Raw genomic sequence first — 12,626 nt, forward strand, 5'->3', positions numbered from 1 at the left:
ACAAGCACAAACCGTATATCCAATTTCTCCTGTATTTACTTGAAAGTTTTATTTCCAGGCAGTGATGGCACACGCCTTTAACCCTAGCACTCCAGAGGCAGAGGCAGGCAGATCTCTGAGTCTGTCTGGTCTATAGAGTGAGTTCCAGGACAGCCAGGGCTACACAGAGGCCCCTGTTTTGAAATATATATGTAATTTTTATAAACTTAATTTTAATATGCATTTATTTAATATGTAGGAGTGTCTTGTATGTGTGTGTACCACCTGAGTTTCTGGTGTCTAAAGAGGTGAGAGGGGAAGGTCAGAGCCCCTGCAAGTGGAGTTATGAAAGACCATGGGCCCTCATGTGGGTGCTGGGAATTGAACTCAGGACCTCTGGAAGAGGAGTAGGTGCTCTGAATCACTGAGTCATCTCTCCAGCCCCTGATTGGATGGTTGATTGATTGATTTTGAGACATGGTTTCTCCATGTTAGTCCTGGTTGACCTGGAACTCTCTATGTAGACCAGGCTGGCCTTGAACTTACAGAGATTCCTTTGCCCCTGTCTTCCTGGTGCTGGGATTAAAGGCATGTACTACTATGCCCATCTTTCTACCTTAGGTTTTTATTGATTTCTTCATTTTGTTTCTTTGTTTTGTGGCAGAGGGTGTATTTCAGGGCGGGCTTGGGCACTGTTCTGTTGCTGTGACCATTGGCAGTTCTCATCAGAGAAAGCATTTTGTGGGGTGGGCGGCTTACAGTGTGAGAAGCTTAGTCTGTTGCCTTCATGTCAGGGAACACGGATAAGAGCTACATTCTGATCCCCTGACAGACAGACCCTGGACTTAGAATGGGCTTTTGGAATCTCAGATCACCCCCGGTGACACGCTTCCTCCGACAAGGCCGTACCTCCTAATTTTTATATCCTTTCAAATAGTGCCATCCTTGGTGACTAAGTATTCAAATATATGAGTCTGTAAGGGCCGTTCTTTTTTTTTTTTTTTTGGTTCTTTTTTTCGGAGCTGGGGACCGAACCCAGGGCCTTGCGCTTCCTAGGTAAGCGCTCTACCACTGAGCTAAATCCCCAGCCCCTGTAAGGGCCGTTCTTATTGAAACCACCATGCATGCCCTAGTGTGTGGAGGCCAGGGGACACTTGCAGGACTCAGTTCTCTTTGTGTGTGTGTGTGTGTGTATGTGTGTGTGTGTATGTGTGTGTGTGTGTGTGTGTTTAAGATTTATTTATTATATATAAGTACACTGTAGCTGTCTTCAGACACACCAGAAGAGGGCATCAGGTCTCATTACAGATGGTTGTGAGCCACCATGTGGTTGCTGGGATTTGAACTCAGGACCTCTGGAAGAGCAGTCGGTGCTTTTAACCACTGAGCCATCTCTCCAGCCCAGGACTCAGTTCTCTTAAGCAACTTAGTTACTGTCTGTTGCTCTGAATGGTATAACCAAGGCAGCTTATAACAGAAAGTGTTTATTAGGGGCTAACAGCTCCAGAGACCAAGTCCATGACCATCATGGTGGGAACATGGCAACGGGGCAGGCATTCATGACACTGCAGCAGTAGTTGGAAGCTTACACCCTGAGACACAGCCAGAAGGCAGAGAGAAAGAAAGAGTAAACTGGGAAGAAAAGACATGTACTTTTGAAACCTGAAAGGCCTGACCTAATGACACACCTCCTTTAACAAGGACACACCTCTTCATCCTCCATAAACACTTCCACCAGCTGGGGCCAAGGGTTCACACAGATGAACCTTTGGGGTCTTTCTCATCCAAACCAACACAACTGCTTGTAGGAAACATGGTGCAGTAAAGAATAAAAATGGTGGGACTGATTCCTGTGTGTACTGCTCTGTGCTTCTCTCCCGGGCTCTTTCTTTGACCCTGGGATGGTTGCTGTCTTGCTAGTTCAGCTCTCTTGGGCCATAGGAACTAATTTATCTCAGTGGCTCCATGCTGGCCCCCATGGTACTCTCTAACCTGGGCAGTCGACGAGCTGTTCCAGTTCCACACTGCTTTGCTTTCACTCATAGTTCCCTTGGCTGGTTGTTACCATGCCAGGCATACACATCTCAATTCCATGGCGGGCTTGGTGTGTCCCGCCACCGCACTTTCTCTTGAACTCAATTAAGACGCCACATGAAGGGGTTGGGGATTTAGCTCAGTGGTAGAGCGCTTGTCTAGCAAGCTCAAGGCCCTGGGTTCTGTCTCCAGCTCCGAAAAAAAGAAAAAGAAAAAAAAGACGCCACATGAAAGAACACACCACACAGTAACCTCTGATCCAATTGATAAGATATAATTTGCCCATCTAGACAACACAAAATCCCTTAAAAATATTCATAACCTGTGTCTATGCTCAGGGAAGAATCTTAACATCTGCTACTATGTTCTCCAAGCTCCTTCCTTGCTACTGCCTCCTCTCTCTTCTTCTCCCTCCCTTCTAAAACCTCTGCTCCCACATCCCTTCCTTCTCATCCAATGACAGGCCTTGTTTTATCTTGTCTGCCTTCATTTGCATAATGATATCAACCTACAGGGTTGGACCTCTCCTTCTAACATGTGTGTCTTAGAGATCAAACATGTATACAGGTATTCAGGCTTGAATACCTTAACCCGCAGATCCATCTCAGCAACTCTCTGTTAGGGTCACAGATGTGCACACCCCAGGATGTCACATTGCTATCAAGGAACCAAACACAGGTTGTGCTTATGTGGCAGGTGCTTGACCTGATGAACTGTGCTCCCAGCCTCTCTTTAACTTTAAAGAAAAATATAGATGTTGTGATGGCTATTTCTGGTTGTCAACTTGACTACATCTGGAGTGAACTACAATCCAGAAATGGAGGGCACACCTGTGCAAGCAGATCTCTGAGTTCAAGGTCGATCTACTGAGCAAGTTTCAGGACAGCCAATCTTAGGCAGTGAAAGAGTTGGAAAACAGAAAGCTGGTGATAATATAACAGAACAAGGAGGGCATGTTCCAGCTTCAGCAAGCAGCAGAACTTGGCAGCTTCAACCATGTAACTCTGGCTTTAGAATCAAGAATAGAAGGGACGACTGGGCTGGTCAGCTGGAGCTAAGAAATTAACAGCAATTAAAAAGAGACCAACGGGGGTTGGGGATTTAGCTCAGTGGTAGAGTGCTTGCCTAGCAAGCGCAAGGCCCTGGGTTCGGTCCCCAGCTCCAAAAAAAAGAAAAGAAAAAAAAAAAAAAAAGAGAGACCAATGGGGTCGGGGATTTAGCTCAGTGGTAGAAAACTTGCCTAGCAAGCGCAAGGCCCTGGGTTCAGTCCCCAGCTCTGAAAAAAAGAAAAAAAAAAAAAAAAGAAAAAAAAAAAAAGAGACCAACATCCCTGAGGTGAAATCTTCTGGGAAGTGTTTTCTGAGAGCACAAAGAAGCTGTGTTCCAGAGATAGCCAAGGTTGTACCTTGTGCTGTGGCTGGACTTGGTAATGTGTAAGAATCACCCAGGTGGTACTGGCTTTGAAGGTATGAAGGGGTCATGGAGAGCAGCTGTGAGAGGCCAGGGAAGGCCATTGGTGAAGGTGTAGTCTCAATTGCAGTTGATGGCCCAGGACTGAAGGGGTCATGGGAAGAAACTGAGGCTTGGCAACATGAAGAGAGTCTATGAGAGGCCTAGGTGCAGCAGAAGACCATAGTATATTGGAGATGACAGTACCATGGGATGATCACCAAGAACAGCAGTGGCGGTGGAATGGAGTCAACCAGAGCCTAGAGTGCTACAGAGGACAGAGCTAGAGACGTGATGCAAGCTGTTTCAAGAAGCTCAGAAGATTGTGTGTGGATCCCAGATATTGGAATAAGAAGCTGTAAAGTTGAAGTTGCCTTGGAGACCCCAAGATGTTAGAGATGCCAATCATGTGGGATACCTGCTGAGGAAAGCTGCTAATAGGGAGTGGAACCAGCCCAAGAGAAAGAAGTTTGTTTCAGTCAGCATAGACCTGAAAGGCAATTTGACATCAGATATGGAGATGCAGAGTTTAGAGTTTGCCCAGTTGGTTTCCTGTCTTGCTTTGGGGTTGAGTAATTGAATGAATCTCAGAAGAGACTTTGAACTTTTAATGTTGTTGAGACTTATAGACTGTGGGACTTTTGAAGTTGGACTAAATGTATTTTTCATTTTGATTTGGCTAGGTATGGCCCCATAGACTCATGTGTTTGAGGAAGCCTGTGGGGCCTAGGGAATGGAATGTGGTGGTTTGAATATGCTTGGCCCAGAGAGTGGCACTGTTAGGAGATGTGGCTTTATTGGAGGAAGTGTATTACCATGGGGGTGGGCTTTGAGACCCTCCTCCTAGTTGCCTGGAAGACAGTCTTCTCCTACACCATGCCTGCTTGGACACTGTCATGCTCCTGCCTTAATGATAATGGACTGACCCTCTGAACCTGTAAGACACCCCAATTAAATGTGTCCTTTTGTAAGAGTTGCTGTGGTCATAGTGTCTGTTTGCAGCAGTAAAACCCTAATTAAGACAGGTGTACCTAGGAAGCACAAGGCCCTGGGTTCGGTCCCCAGCTCCGAAAAAAAGAACCAAAAAAAAAAAAAAAGACAGGTGTATTTATTTGATTTTATGTACATGAATGTTTTGCCTGCACCCATGTATGCACACCACATTCATGCCTGGTGCCTGTGGAGGTCAGAAGATGTTAGACTCTCTGGGACTGGAGTTATCTATGCTTGAGCCACCATGCGGAAGCTGGGAATCAAACCAGTCCTCCACAAGCAGTAGGCTCTCCTAAAGCACTGAGTCAACTCTCCAGCTTTTTCTGTTCAGTTGTGGGGTATGTGTTTGTGAGTGCGTGTGCTCTCAAAGGGAAGAGGCACTGGATCCCCTAGAGTTGGAGTTGCAGGTAGCTGTGAGCCACAGAACCTAGGAACTAAGAATTGAACTCAGGCCCAGTAGGCACTCTGAACCACTGAGCCAACTTCCAGTACTCCTTTAATATTTAAGAAAAAAAAAAACCTGCATGCCTTTTAAAGCATGATTTCTGCTCATCAGGATAGTGTTAAAATGTAAAAGTGGGGGCTGGAAAGATGGCTCAGAGGTTAAGAGCACTGGCTGCTCTTCCAGAGGTCCTGAGTTCAATTCCCAGCAACCACATGGTGGCTCACAACCATCTGTGATGGGATTGGATGCCCTCTTCTGGTGTGTCTGAAGACAGTGACAGTGTATTCACACATATAAAAAAATGTAAAAGTGGAAAGGACAGTAACAAAAGAACACATAGCCAGGTGTGATGGTTTATGCCTTTAATTCCAGGGCAGGAGGGTCTGAGGCAGGAGGATTGAGAGTTCCAAGATAGCGTGGGCTGTTTCCAAACAAAACAAAACAATGTGTGACTGTGTGTGCACATGTCTCAGGTGGAGAGGTAGCTCAGCCTTTAATTGTTTGTTTCTCTTACTGTGGACCTGAGTTCTGTTAACAGACACAGGCAGCTCACACTGCTCTAACTTTAGTTCCAAGGATCCAGCGTCCTCTTCTGACCTCTATGGGCACTGCAAGCCGGTGCAGGCCTAAGACTCATCATACACATACAATAAAAATAAATAAAATTGTTTAAAGGAGAGAAAGGAGAATATATAAGCCACAATGTCATCGGCTGTATCATATAATACACTCTGGAAAGACTCACAGTACTTTCTTTGTTGTTTTGTTTGTTTCTTTTGCTTTGAGACAGGATCTCACTCCATAGCTCAGGCTAGCCCAGCATTCACTATGAAGGCTGGTCTTGAACTCACGGCGATCCTCCTGTCTCAGCCTCCTGAGGGCTGTAGTTATAAGTGTAAACCCTGTTCCCACAGAACAATGAAAAAATAATGATAGTAAATGACAAATAACTTCTCTATGTGATTATGCAAATAGTTTTGAAAACCCCTTGAAAAGGCCCCGAAGCACAGAGGTCCCCAGACCACACTTTGTTTCTGGCTCATTTTAACAACCCCTTACACACTGTTGCTTTTCTTTCTCCTTTTTATTAAGAAAATATAAACGTATGTCATTTACATGGGTCCTCTCCCCAAGGGGAAGCTAGAGAACTTATGGGTTCAGCACCCCTTTTTACTGACTCTCAATTCCAGGGCCTCCTAACAGCTCTCCCACCTCAGTGCCTGCTCATCTTCCTCTTGACCTTGCTCAAAGCAGGCAACAGTCCCTGTTCTTAGCCTGTATACCTTTCCCCAATCTGCCCACCCTTCTACTTCCTCCTTTATTACTTGAGGAACTTCTTTTTCGGGAGAGACTAAGTAGTTTTCCCTGCATTCTTCCTTCCCTCCCACGGCATCCCCTGCTGTCCTGGAACAGGGCTTGATGTAGGAAATGGTGCTGGCCAGGCAGTTTCTCGAAAGGAAACGTTTTACCCATCTGTCCACATTTGAAACAGCCTGAAATAGGCCAGAATCTGGGACAAGAAAAATGCCCATTTGAGTTCCACAGGGGTCAAACTCAGGCATACTGCTACACAGCTTGTTGGGTGTCAGTATGGATCCGGAACTTGTGCTTCCAGACACAGGACCCTTTTGCTTGGGAACCCCCAACTTGAACCTTGAACTTCACTCAAAACCTTCAGGTCCTCTTGCTAGCTGCAGCCACAGGCCTCTACAACCATGTCTGGCACATCGGTCTTGACCACATTGCCATTATGGTCAAGGTAGAGGAGGGAGAGAGGCCTTCGCGCGGTGGGGACACAGCAGGAAGAACCCGCAGGCCAAGGGTTGTTGGCTTTGAGGAGGCTAAAGACAGCAGAATGGAAGGAAGCAGCAATGCCAGGGCTGCCAGCCAGGTGGGGCGGGCACTGCCCACTGCAGTAATTCAGCTGGTATCCCTCCGGCTGCAGGATCCAGTCTCTCCACCCCAGCTCCTGGAAATCGACATAGTGGTCTCGTCTACAACATAAGGGGGTCTCAGACTCACAGGTGGGAGTCCTCCTCCTGGCCCGGCCTGCTCCGGGTTCATTAGCTCGGATCTTAAGTTCCAAGAAGGGACGCTGCTGTCCCGCTGTGTCCAACAGCAGCCGTGGCAGTCTGGCAGTAGTGCTGTTAAGGTCCAGAGGTCTGAATTCCAGTTGGAGTTTTGTGACTCCAGATTCCTCACTCCGCAAGCCGCTAGAGGGCAGAGTCAGGGCGTGCCAGCCGGAGGAAGTGGTTTGGTAATCAGCTAGGAACGTGCGGGATCCTCTGCACCTCGTGGTACCGCAACCGAAGATCCTCAGATACAGAGTGGCCGGAAAAGAGGGGGGCACGTGCAGCCAGAGGCGGGCATGGTACAGGTGGTGGGACCAAAGAGGGGACAGTTGGAAGGTGAGCACGGAGCGGTAGGTTGAAGTGGATTTGTCTGTTCAAACGACAAAACAAAAACAAAAACAAAAACAAAAACAAAAAGAAAGAGAGAGAGAGAGAAAGAGAGAGAGAGAGAGAGAGAGAGAGAGAGAGAGAGAGAAAGAAAGAAAGAAAGAAAGAAAAGAAAGAAAGAAAGAAAGAAAGAAAGAAAGAAAGAAAGAAAGAAAGAAAGAAAAGAGAAAACGTGAACAGAGACAAAGCTTCTCTAGGCCAACCTGCCCAACCGTCCCTCACACAAACTTTTGCAAAGAGCCTGGACTGCCCGTGTCCTCCACTCTTCTTTCTCTTGCTGCCACACCCCACTCCTCCTGCCTCCCTTGCAGGCCTCTCCTTCTGTCTGCCTTTCCCGTTTCTCTCCCCTCACCCACCTATGCTGGTAGCAAAGCTGATGACTTTCTCTCGGTTGCCAGGGACCATGCTCCTGGGCTGCAGTCTCCGGAGGGCTCTGGTCAGTGCTGCCTGGGGCAGAGGACGAGTTATTCTGGGACGGCTGGTTAGGTGCAGCCCCTCCAGGATTTGCTGCTTGGCTAGCTCTAGGACCAGAGCGCGTTCTCCTTGGGGTGTCAGAGTTGGGGCCCCACAGGACGGGCACGCAGATCTTGTACTCTGCACCCATGCCAATGCCCACAGCAGTATTGTCCAGAGCTGGACATTTGAAAGTCCCATGCTCCAGGTAGATGGCTCTGAGTTGAGAACCTCAGATGGATGGCAGTTTATTGAGTCTGATTTCCCAAAGAAGATGCAGCAGCAGCAGCAGCAGCAGCAGCAAACCAGTGTCACAGCTCCCCTCAACAAAGGGCAGACAGAGCTACTTGTCCTTGGTAGCCTGTGACTCAGGAAGCCTGAGAGTAGATCATCTGATGGGTAGCTATGTTCGACCCTCACAGTTCATGACTGACTACTGTGCAGGGCCTCTTTAGAGCCAACTGCTAGGGCTCCCTCACCTAGCGGTCAGCCAGCAGACCTACCCTCTGAACCTTAGGATTGGTCAGCTGTGCTGCCCATCAGGCCTCTGCAGGGGGTGGAGGGCTCCCCCTGGGCTCGAGTTTCACCATCTGGGTGTGGTGGCTTGAGGTAGGGGTATGGGAGGGTGTGTGCAACGTGGACATGCATGATGCAAGAAAAAGGATGATTTCACACGATCGGTTCCCAAGGTCTAGGACTCAGATGAGGGAGTCCATAGCGGCCAGGTGGGGATGGGTGGCTTTTCCATATGCCCTGCCTTCCTGGCTTGGAAACTGGAACAGCTTTATGAGGCTGTTCCAGTGGTTAGTTCTCAGGGTCTCCATGTCAGATGAAGAATTCTAGTCTCCATTTCTAGCATTCAAGCTGTGATAGGTTTTTGAAAGGGTGGGTTTAAAAAAAAAAATGGAGTCCTCTTGCTCAGGCCAAGGTGGCAGTGCCACGGGACATAGAAGTTATCTTTTGACCCTGCCTGTGCTGGCTGCTCAGAGTCCACCTGGGGGAGGGCCAGAGCAAGGGGTGAGGGCGTGCTTCTGTGATGTCTGGGGAAACCCAGAGAGGTGGTGATGCAATCTTACAGCAGGGCAGAGTCCGTCAAGGCTGGCAGAAGGGCATGGGCCTTTGGAGAACCTGTGCCCAGTGACCACTTATCTTTAGGGTACTGTAGGAGTTGGTCAAATCTGAGGCAGCCCAGGGGTGGTGCCAGGCTTCTGATAATGTAGAAAATGGAAGTTTAAGGGACCCAGGGAACAAATCAGGAAAAACACAGAAGCCTCAGCTCCTGGTTACCCCAGGCCTCTGGTCACAGCCTTCATGGATTTTGTTTTAGTTTTGCTTGTTTGCTTTGCTTTTTTTTTTTTTTTTTTTCTTTTTTTTTTTTCGGAGCTGGGGACCGAACCCAGGGCCTTGTGCTCGCTAGGCAAGTGCTCTACCACTGAGCTAAATCCCCAACCCTTGCTTTGCTTTTTAAAGATTTATTTGTTTGTTTGTTTTTTATGTAAGTTCACTCTCCTTACATTGTGAGTACACTGTCGTTGTCTTCAGACACACCAGAAGAGGACGTCAGATTCCATTACAGATGGTTGTGAGCCACCATGTGGTTTCTGGGAACTGAACTCAGGACCTCTGGAAGAGCAGCCAGTGCTCTTAACCACTGAGCCATCTCTCCAGCCCTTGTTTTGCTTTTTACAGATGTATTATTTACTTTATGTGTATGGGTATTTTGCCTGCAAATATGCAAGTAAACTTCATCCATGCAGTGCCTCTCAGAGCCAGGAAGATGGCTGTTCTGGAACTGGAATGACTGTTGTGAGCTGCCATGTGGGTGCTGGGTCCTCTGCATGCGCAGCCAATGCTCTTAGCCACTGAGCCATCTCTCCAAAGCCTTGACTTTGTTTTTCTGTGTGTGTGCATGTGTGTGGTGTATGTGTGTGTGTGTGTGTGTGTGTACATGTGTGTGTGTACATGTGTGTGTGTACATGTGTGTGTGTACATGTGTGTGTGTACATGTGTGTGGAGGCTGGAGCACAGCCCTGGGTACCATCCCCAGGACTACCATCACCTCCTTAGAGACAGGTTATCTTGTTGGCCTCACTCAATTAGATTAGACTGGCTGGCCATCGAGTCCCCGGGATCACCTTCTGTCTGTGCCTCCCCAACACTGGGATTACATTTCTTCTTGGGCTCTGGAGATTCAAATGCAGGTCCATGTGCTTACAAAGCAATAGCTTTACCTACTGAGTTACCTCCCAATTTCTGACCCCACCTCCCACTCCCACATTACAGGCTCTCTTTGTGTAGCCCTGGCTGTCCTGAAACTTGCTCTGTAGACCAGGCTGGCTTTGAACTCACAGAGATCCACTTGCCTCTGCCTCCTGAGTTACAATGCATTAAAGATGTGTGCCACTAGCACCAGGCTTATTTGGGGGGGGGGAGGGTGCGCTAGGGTTGCTATTTTTTTTTTATTTGCTTTGGTTTTTGTCTTTTGAGATGAAGTGTTTCTATGTTGCCTAGGCTGGCTAGAACTCCTAGCATAAGTGATTCTCCTGCCTCAGTCTCCTTAGTAACGGAGACTATGGTGAATTGCTTTATTTTGTTGTCATTGTTTTTTGAGACAGATTCTCCTGTAGCCCAGGCTGACTTTGAATTCCCTCCCTTCAATTCCCTGTGTTGTTAAGGGCAACCTTCAATTTCTGTTCTAGAGTGCTGGGATTAAAGGCATGCACCACACCCATCATATCTGCTTTTGTTCGGTGCACAGGATTGAACCCAGGGCTTTGCACATATTAGGCTAGTACCCTACCACTGGGCTACATAGCCAGCCCCGAGATGCATGACCCTAAATGGGAGTGGCCTCTGATACAAGAGGATAGTATCAGGCTAGCCTTTCTCCATGGGCTCCAGGTTTGTTAATAACATAGGTGGCACTAGGGAATAAGCTGTGAGTGAAGAGGTTGTGATTTTGGGGTCCCAACCACTCTGCCTCCCCTTCTTTAGTTGGCCGGTGCTGCCTAGAGAGTTCCAGATCAGGGAAAAGGGATATTTTGAGGGCTGAGCCTCAGTACCGGCAGTGTCCACCATGGGGCAGTGCCTTGTCACTGGACGGCCCTGACCCAAGAATCCTGGGGACAGGGATGGAGCTGCAGGAGAGTGGAAAGATGGCGGATATGCGTCCCAGGCTCCCTTAGGATCCTGCCTCTCTCACAGTGGACAGGAGCTGGTTCCTCTGCTCTTTTGCCTCACTACTGCCAGAGAGCAGAAAAGGTCCTCAGGGCTACACCCCTATCGCCCTTGACACGTGGCAATGGAGCCAGATGTCAGAGGCCAGACTTCTAGAAACTCGGGGTACCATGGAGTGGAGAAGAGGAAGAAAGAATTAGGAGACACTTCTACCCACCTGCATTTCTCCCCAGGCCCTGAACCATTTTGGAGAGTTTTGGCTACTGCTCCCTAGAGAACCCAGTCCTCTCTCTGTTGGTTGCTTCAGGTGAGTGACAGCCTGCTCACCCCTAGAGTATGGCCCATGAGATTGCAAGTGCCTGTCCCTGGTGGTGCCTATGAGGCCTTGTGCCAGGAAACAGACTCAGGGGAAGTCACAAGAAGTGGCTGTAGGAGACACCGACGCCACCTTCCCCAGCCCCTCTGTCTGGTGCCCATGGCTTCTAGCTCTTCCCACCCTCTTTGCTGTTGCGCCTGGCCCGGTCCTACCTCCCCACTGACACTTACGTCAGAACCTAGCTATAAATAAGATCTTAGCATCTTAGTCACTTTCCCCAAGAAGTGCTTCCAGGTTATAAATACCCAGGCATCTGCCACACTGCCCGCCTTGCCACCAGGCTGGGGGCTGGGGGTAGCATCGGGCTTGAAAGTGGGGAAGGAAAAGAAGAAGCAGAACCACTTATTTGCCCAAATGAGAACAGTCTGAAGGATTCTATAGGTTGGGGATTCGGGGAGAAGATGTGGAGAAGATGACAGAGCCTGCTCTCTCTCTCTCTCTCTCTCTCTCTCTCTCTCTCTCTCTCTTTCAGCAAAAAAGCAGAGCCAAAGAAGACAGAAAGTGAATAACACGGATGCGTGCTTATTTTTAAGTGTGCTATTTTGTTCCTTTGCAGCATCCTCTGAGAAATCTTTCACTAAAATACTGCTTTCCTACACTGATGAGTTGTTTGCCCCCAACTTAAAATTCTGCCCATCGGGTGAGTGTCTCACTCTGCCCTGCCCCAGTCTTAGTCCTAGACCCTGAAACTGTCAGTATAAGGGAAGGAATTGGACCTGAGAGAGGGATAAAAGTGGGACACATTGACAGAAGGAAGAGGAAGAGACACTATGGATCTCTTTAGATGGAGGACGGACAAGTCAAAGGTGGGAAACCCCACAGCTCCGACTCGCAGCTCCCCCAAAGATCCCTTGAAGGCTTTCTCTCCTGCATTTCCATTACAGGGACCTCTTACCTGGTGGGAGGGGCTTAGATGCTGAGCAAACACAGACATTACATTTCCCAAAGGACACATGGGTTTTGCGCAAAGCTAGCCTTGGGCTGCAGACAATATCGACCCCATGGTTCAGGGCTGTCCAGCCAAAGGGGTGGTGAGGAAAGAAAGGCAAAGGTCAAAGAGCACCAGATCTGGAATAAATGTGCCCTCTCGTTATCTGAGGCCTTCCTCTTCTTGTTCCCACTCAGGCCTTCAGGCAGGACCCTTGGCAAAGCTCTAAGAGGGAGTCAAAGGGAGATGAAGTCAAAGGGAGGTGAGGCAGAGTTCCAGCAACCAGCTCTGACAATGCCTCTGCCTCCCAAGCCTGTGGCTTGGAGTGAGCAC

The 12,626-nt window shown here is 48.5% G+C and overlaps 1 protein-coding gene across 1 annotated transcript; it reads right to left on the reverse strand.

Moving 5' to 3' along the window:
- Positions 1 to 5,250: 5,250 nt before the first annotated feature.
- Positions 5,251 to 8,239, reverse strand: Inhbe (inhibin subunit beta E). Its single transcript, NM_031815.3, has 2 exons — positions 7,716 to 8,239; positions 5,251 to 7,342 (listed from the first exon to the last, which is right to left on the reverse strand). The coding sequence occupies exons 1-2, from the start codon at positions 8,011 to 8,013 to the stop codon at positions 6,588 to 6,590; spliced, it is 1,053 nt and encodes a 350-aa protein (NP_114003.2). The 5' UTR covers positions 8,014 to 8,239; the 3' UTR covers positions 5,251 to 6,587.
- Between the last annotated feature and the right edge of the window lie 4,387 nt (positions 8,240 to 12,626).

The sequence above is a fragment of the Rattus norvegicus genome, chromosome 7, assembly GCF_036323735.1.
Source record: "Rattus norvegicus strain BN/NHsdMcwi chromosome 7, GRCr8, whole genome shotgun sequence".
In the NCBI taxonomy this organism is placed as follows: Eukaryota; Metazoa; Chordata; class Mammalia; order Rodentia; family Muridae; genus Rattus; species Rattus norvegicus.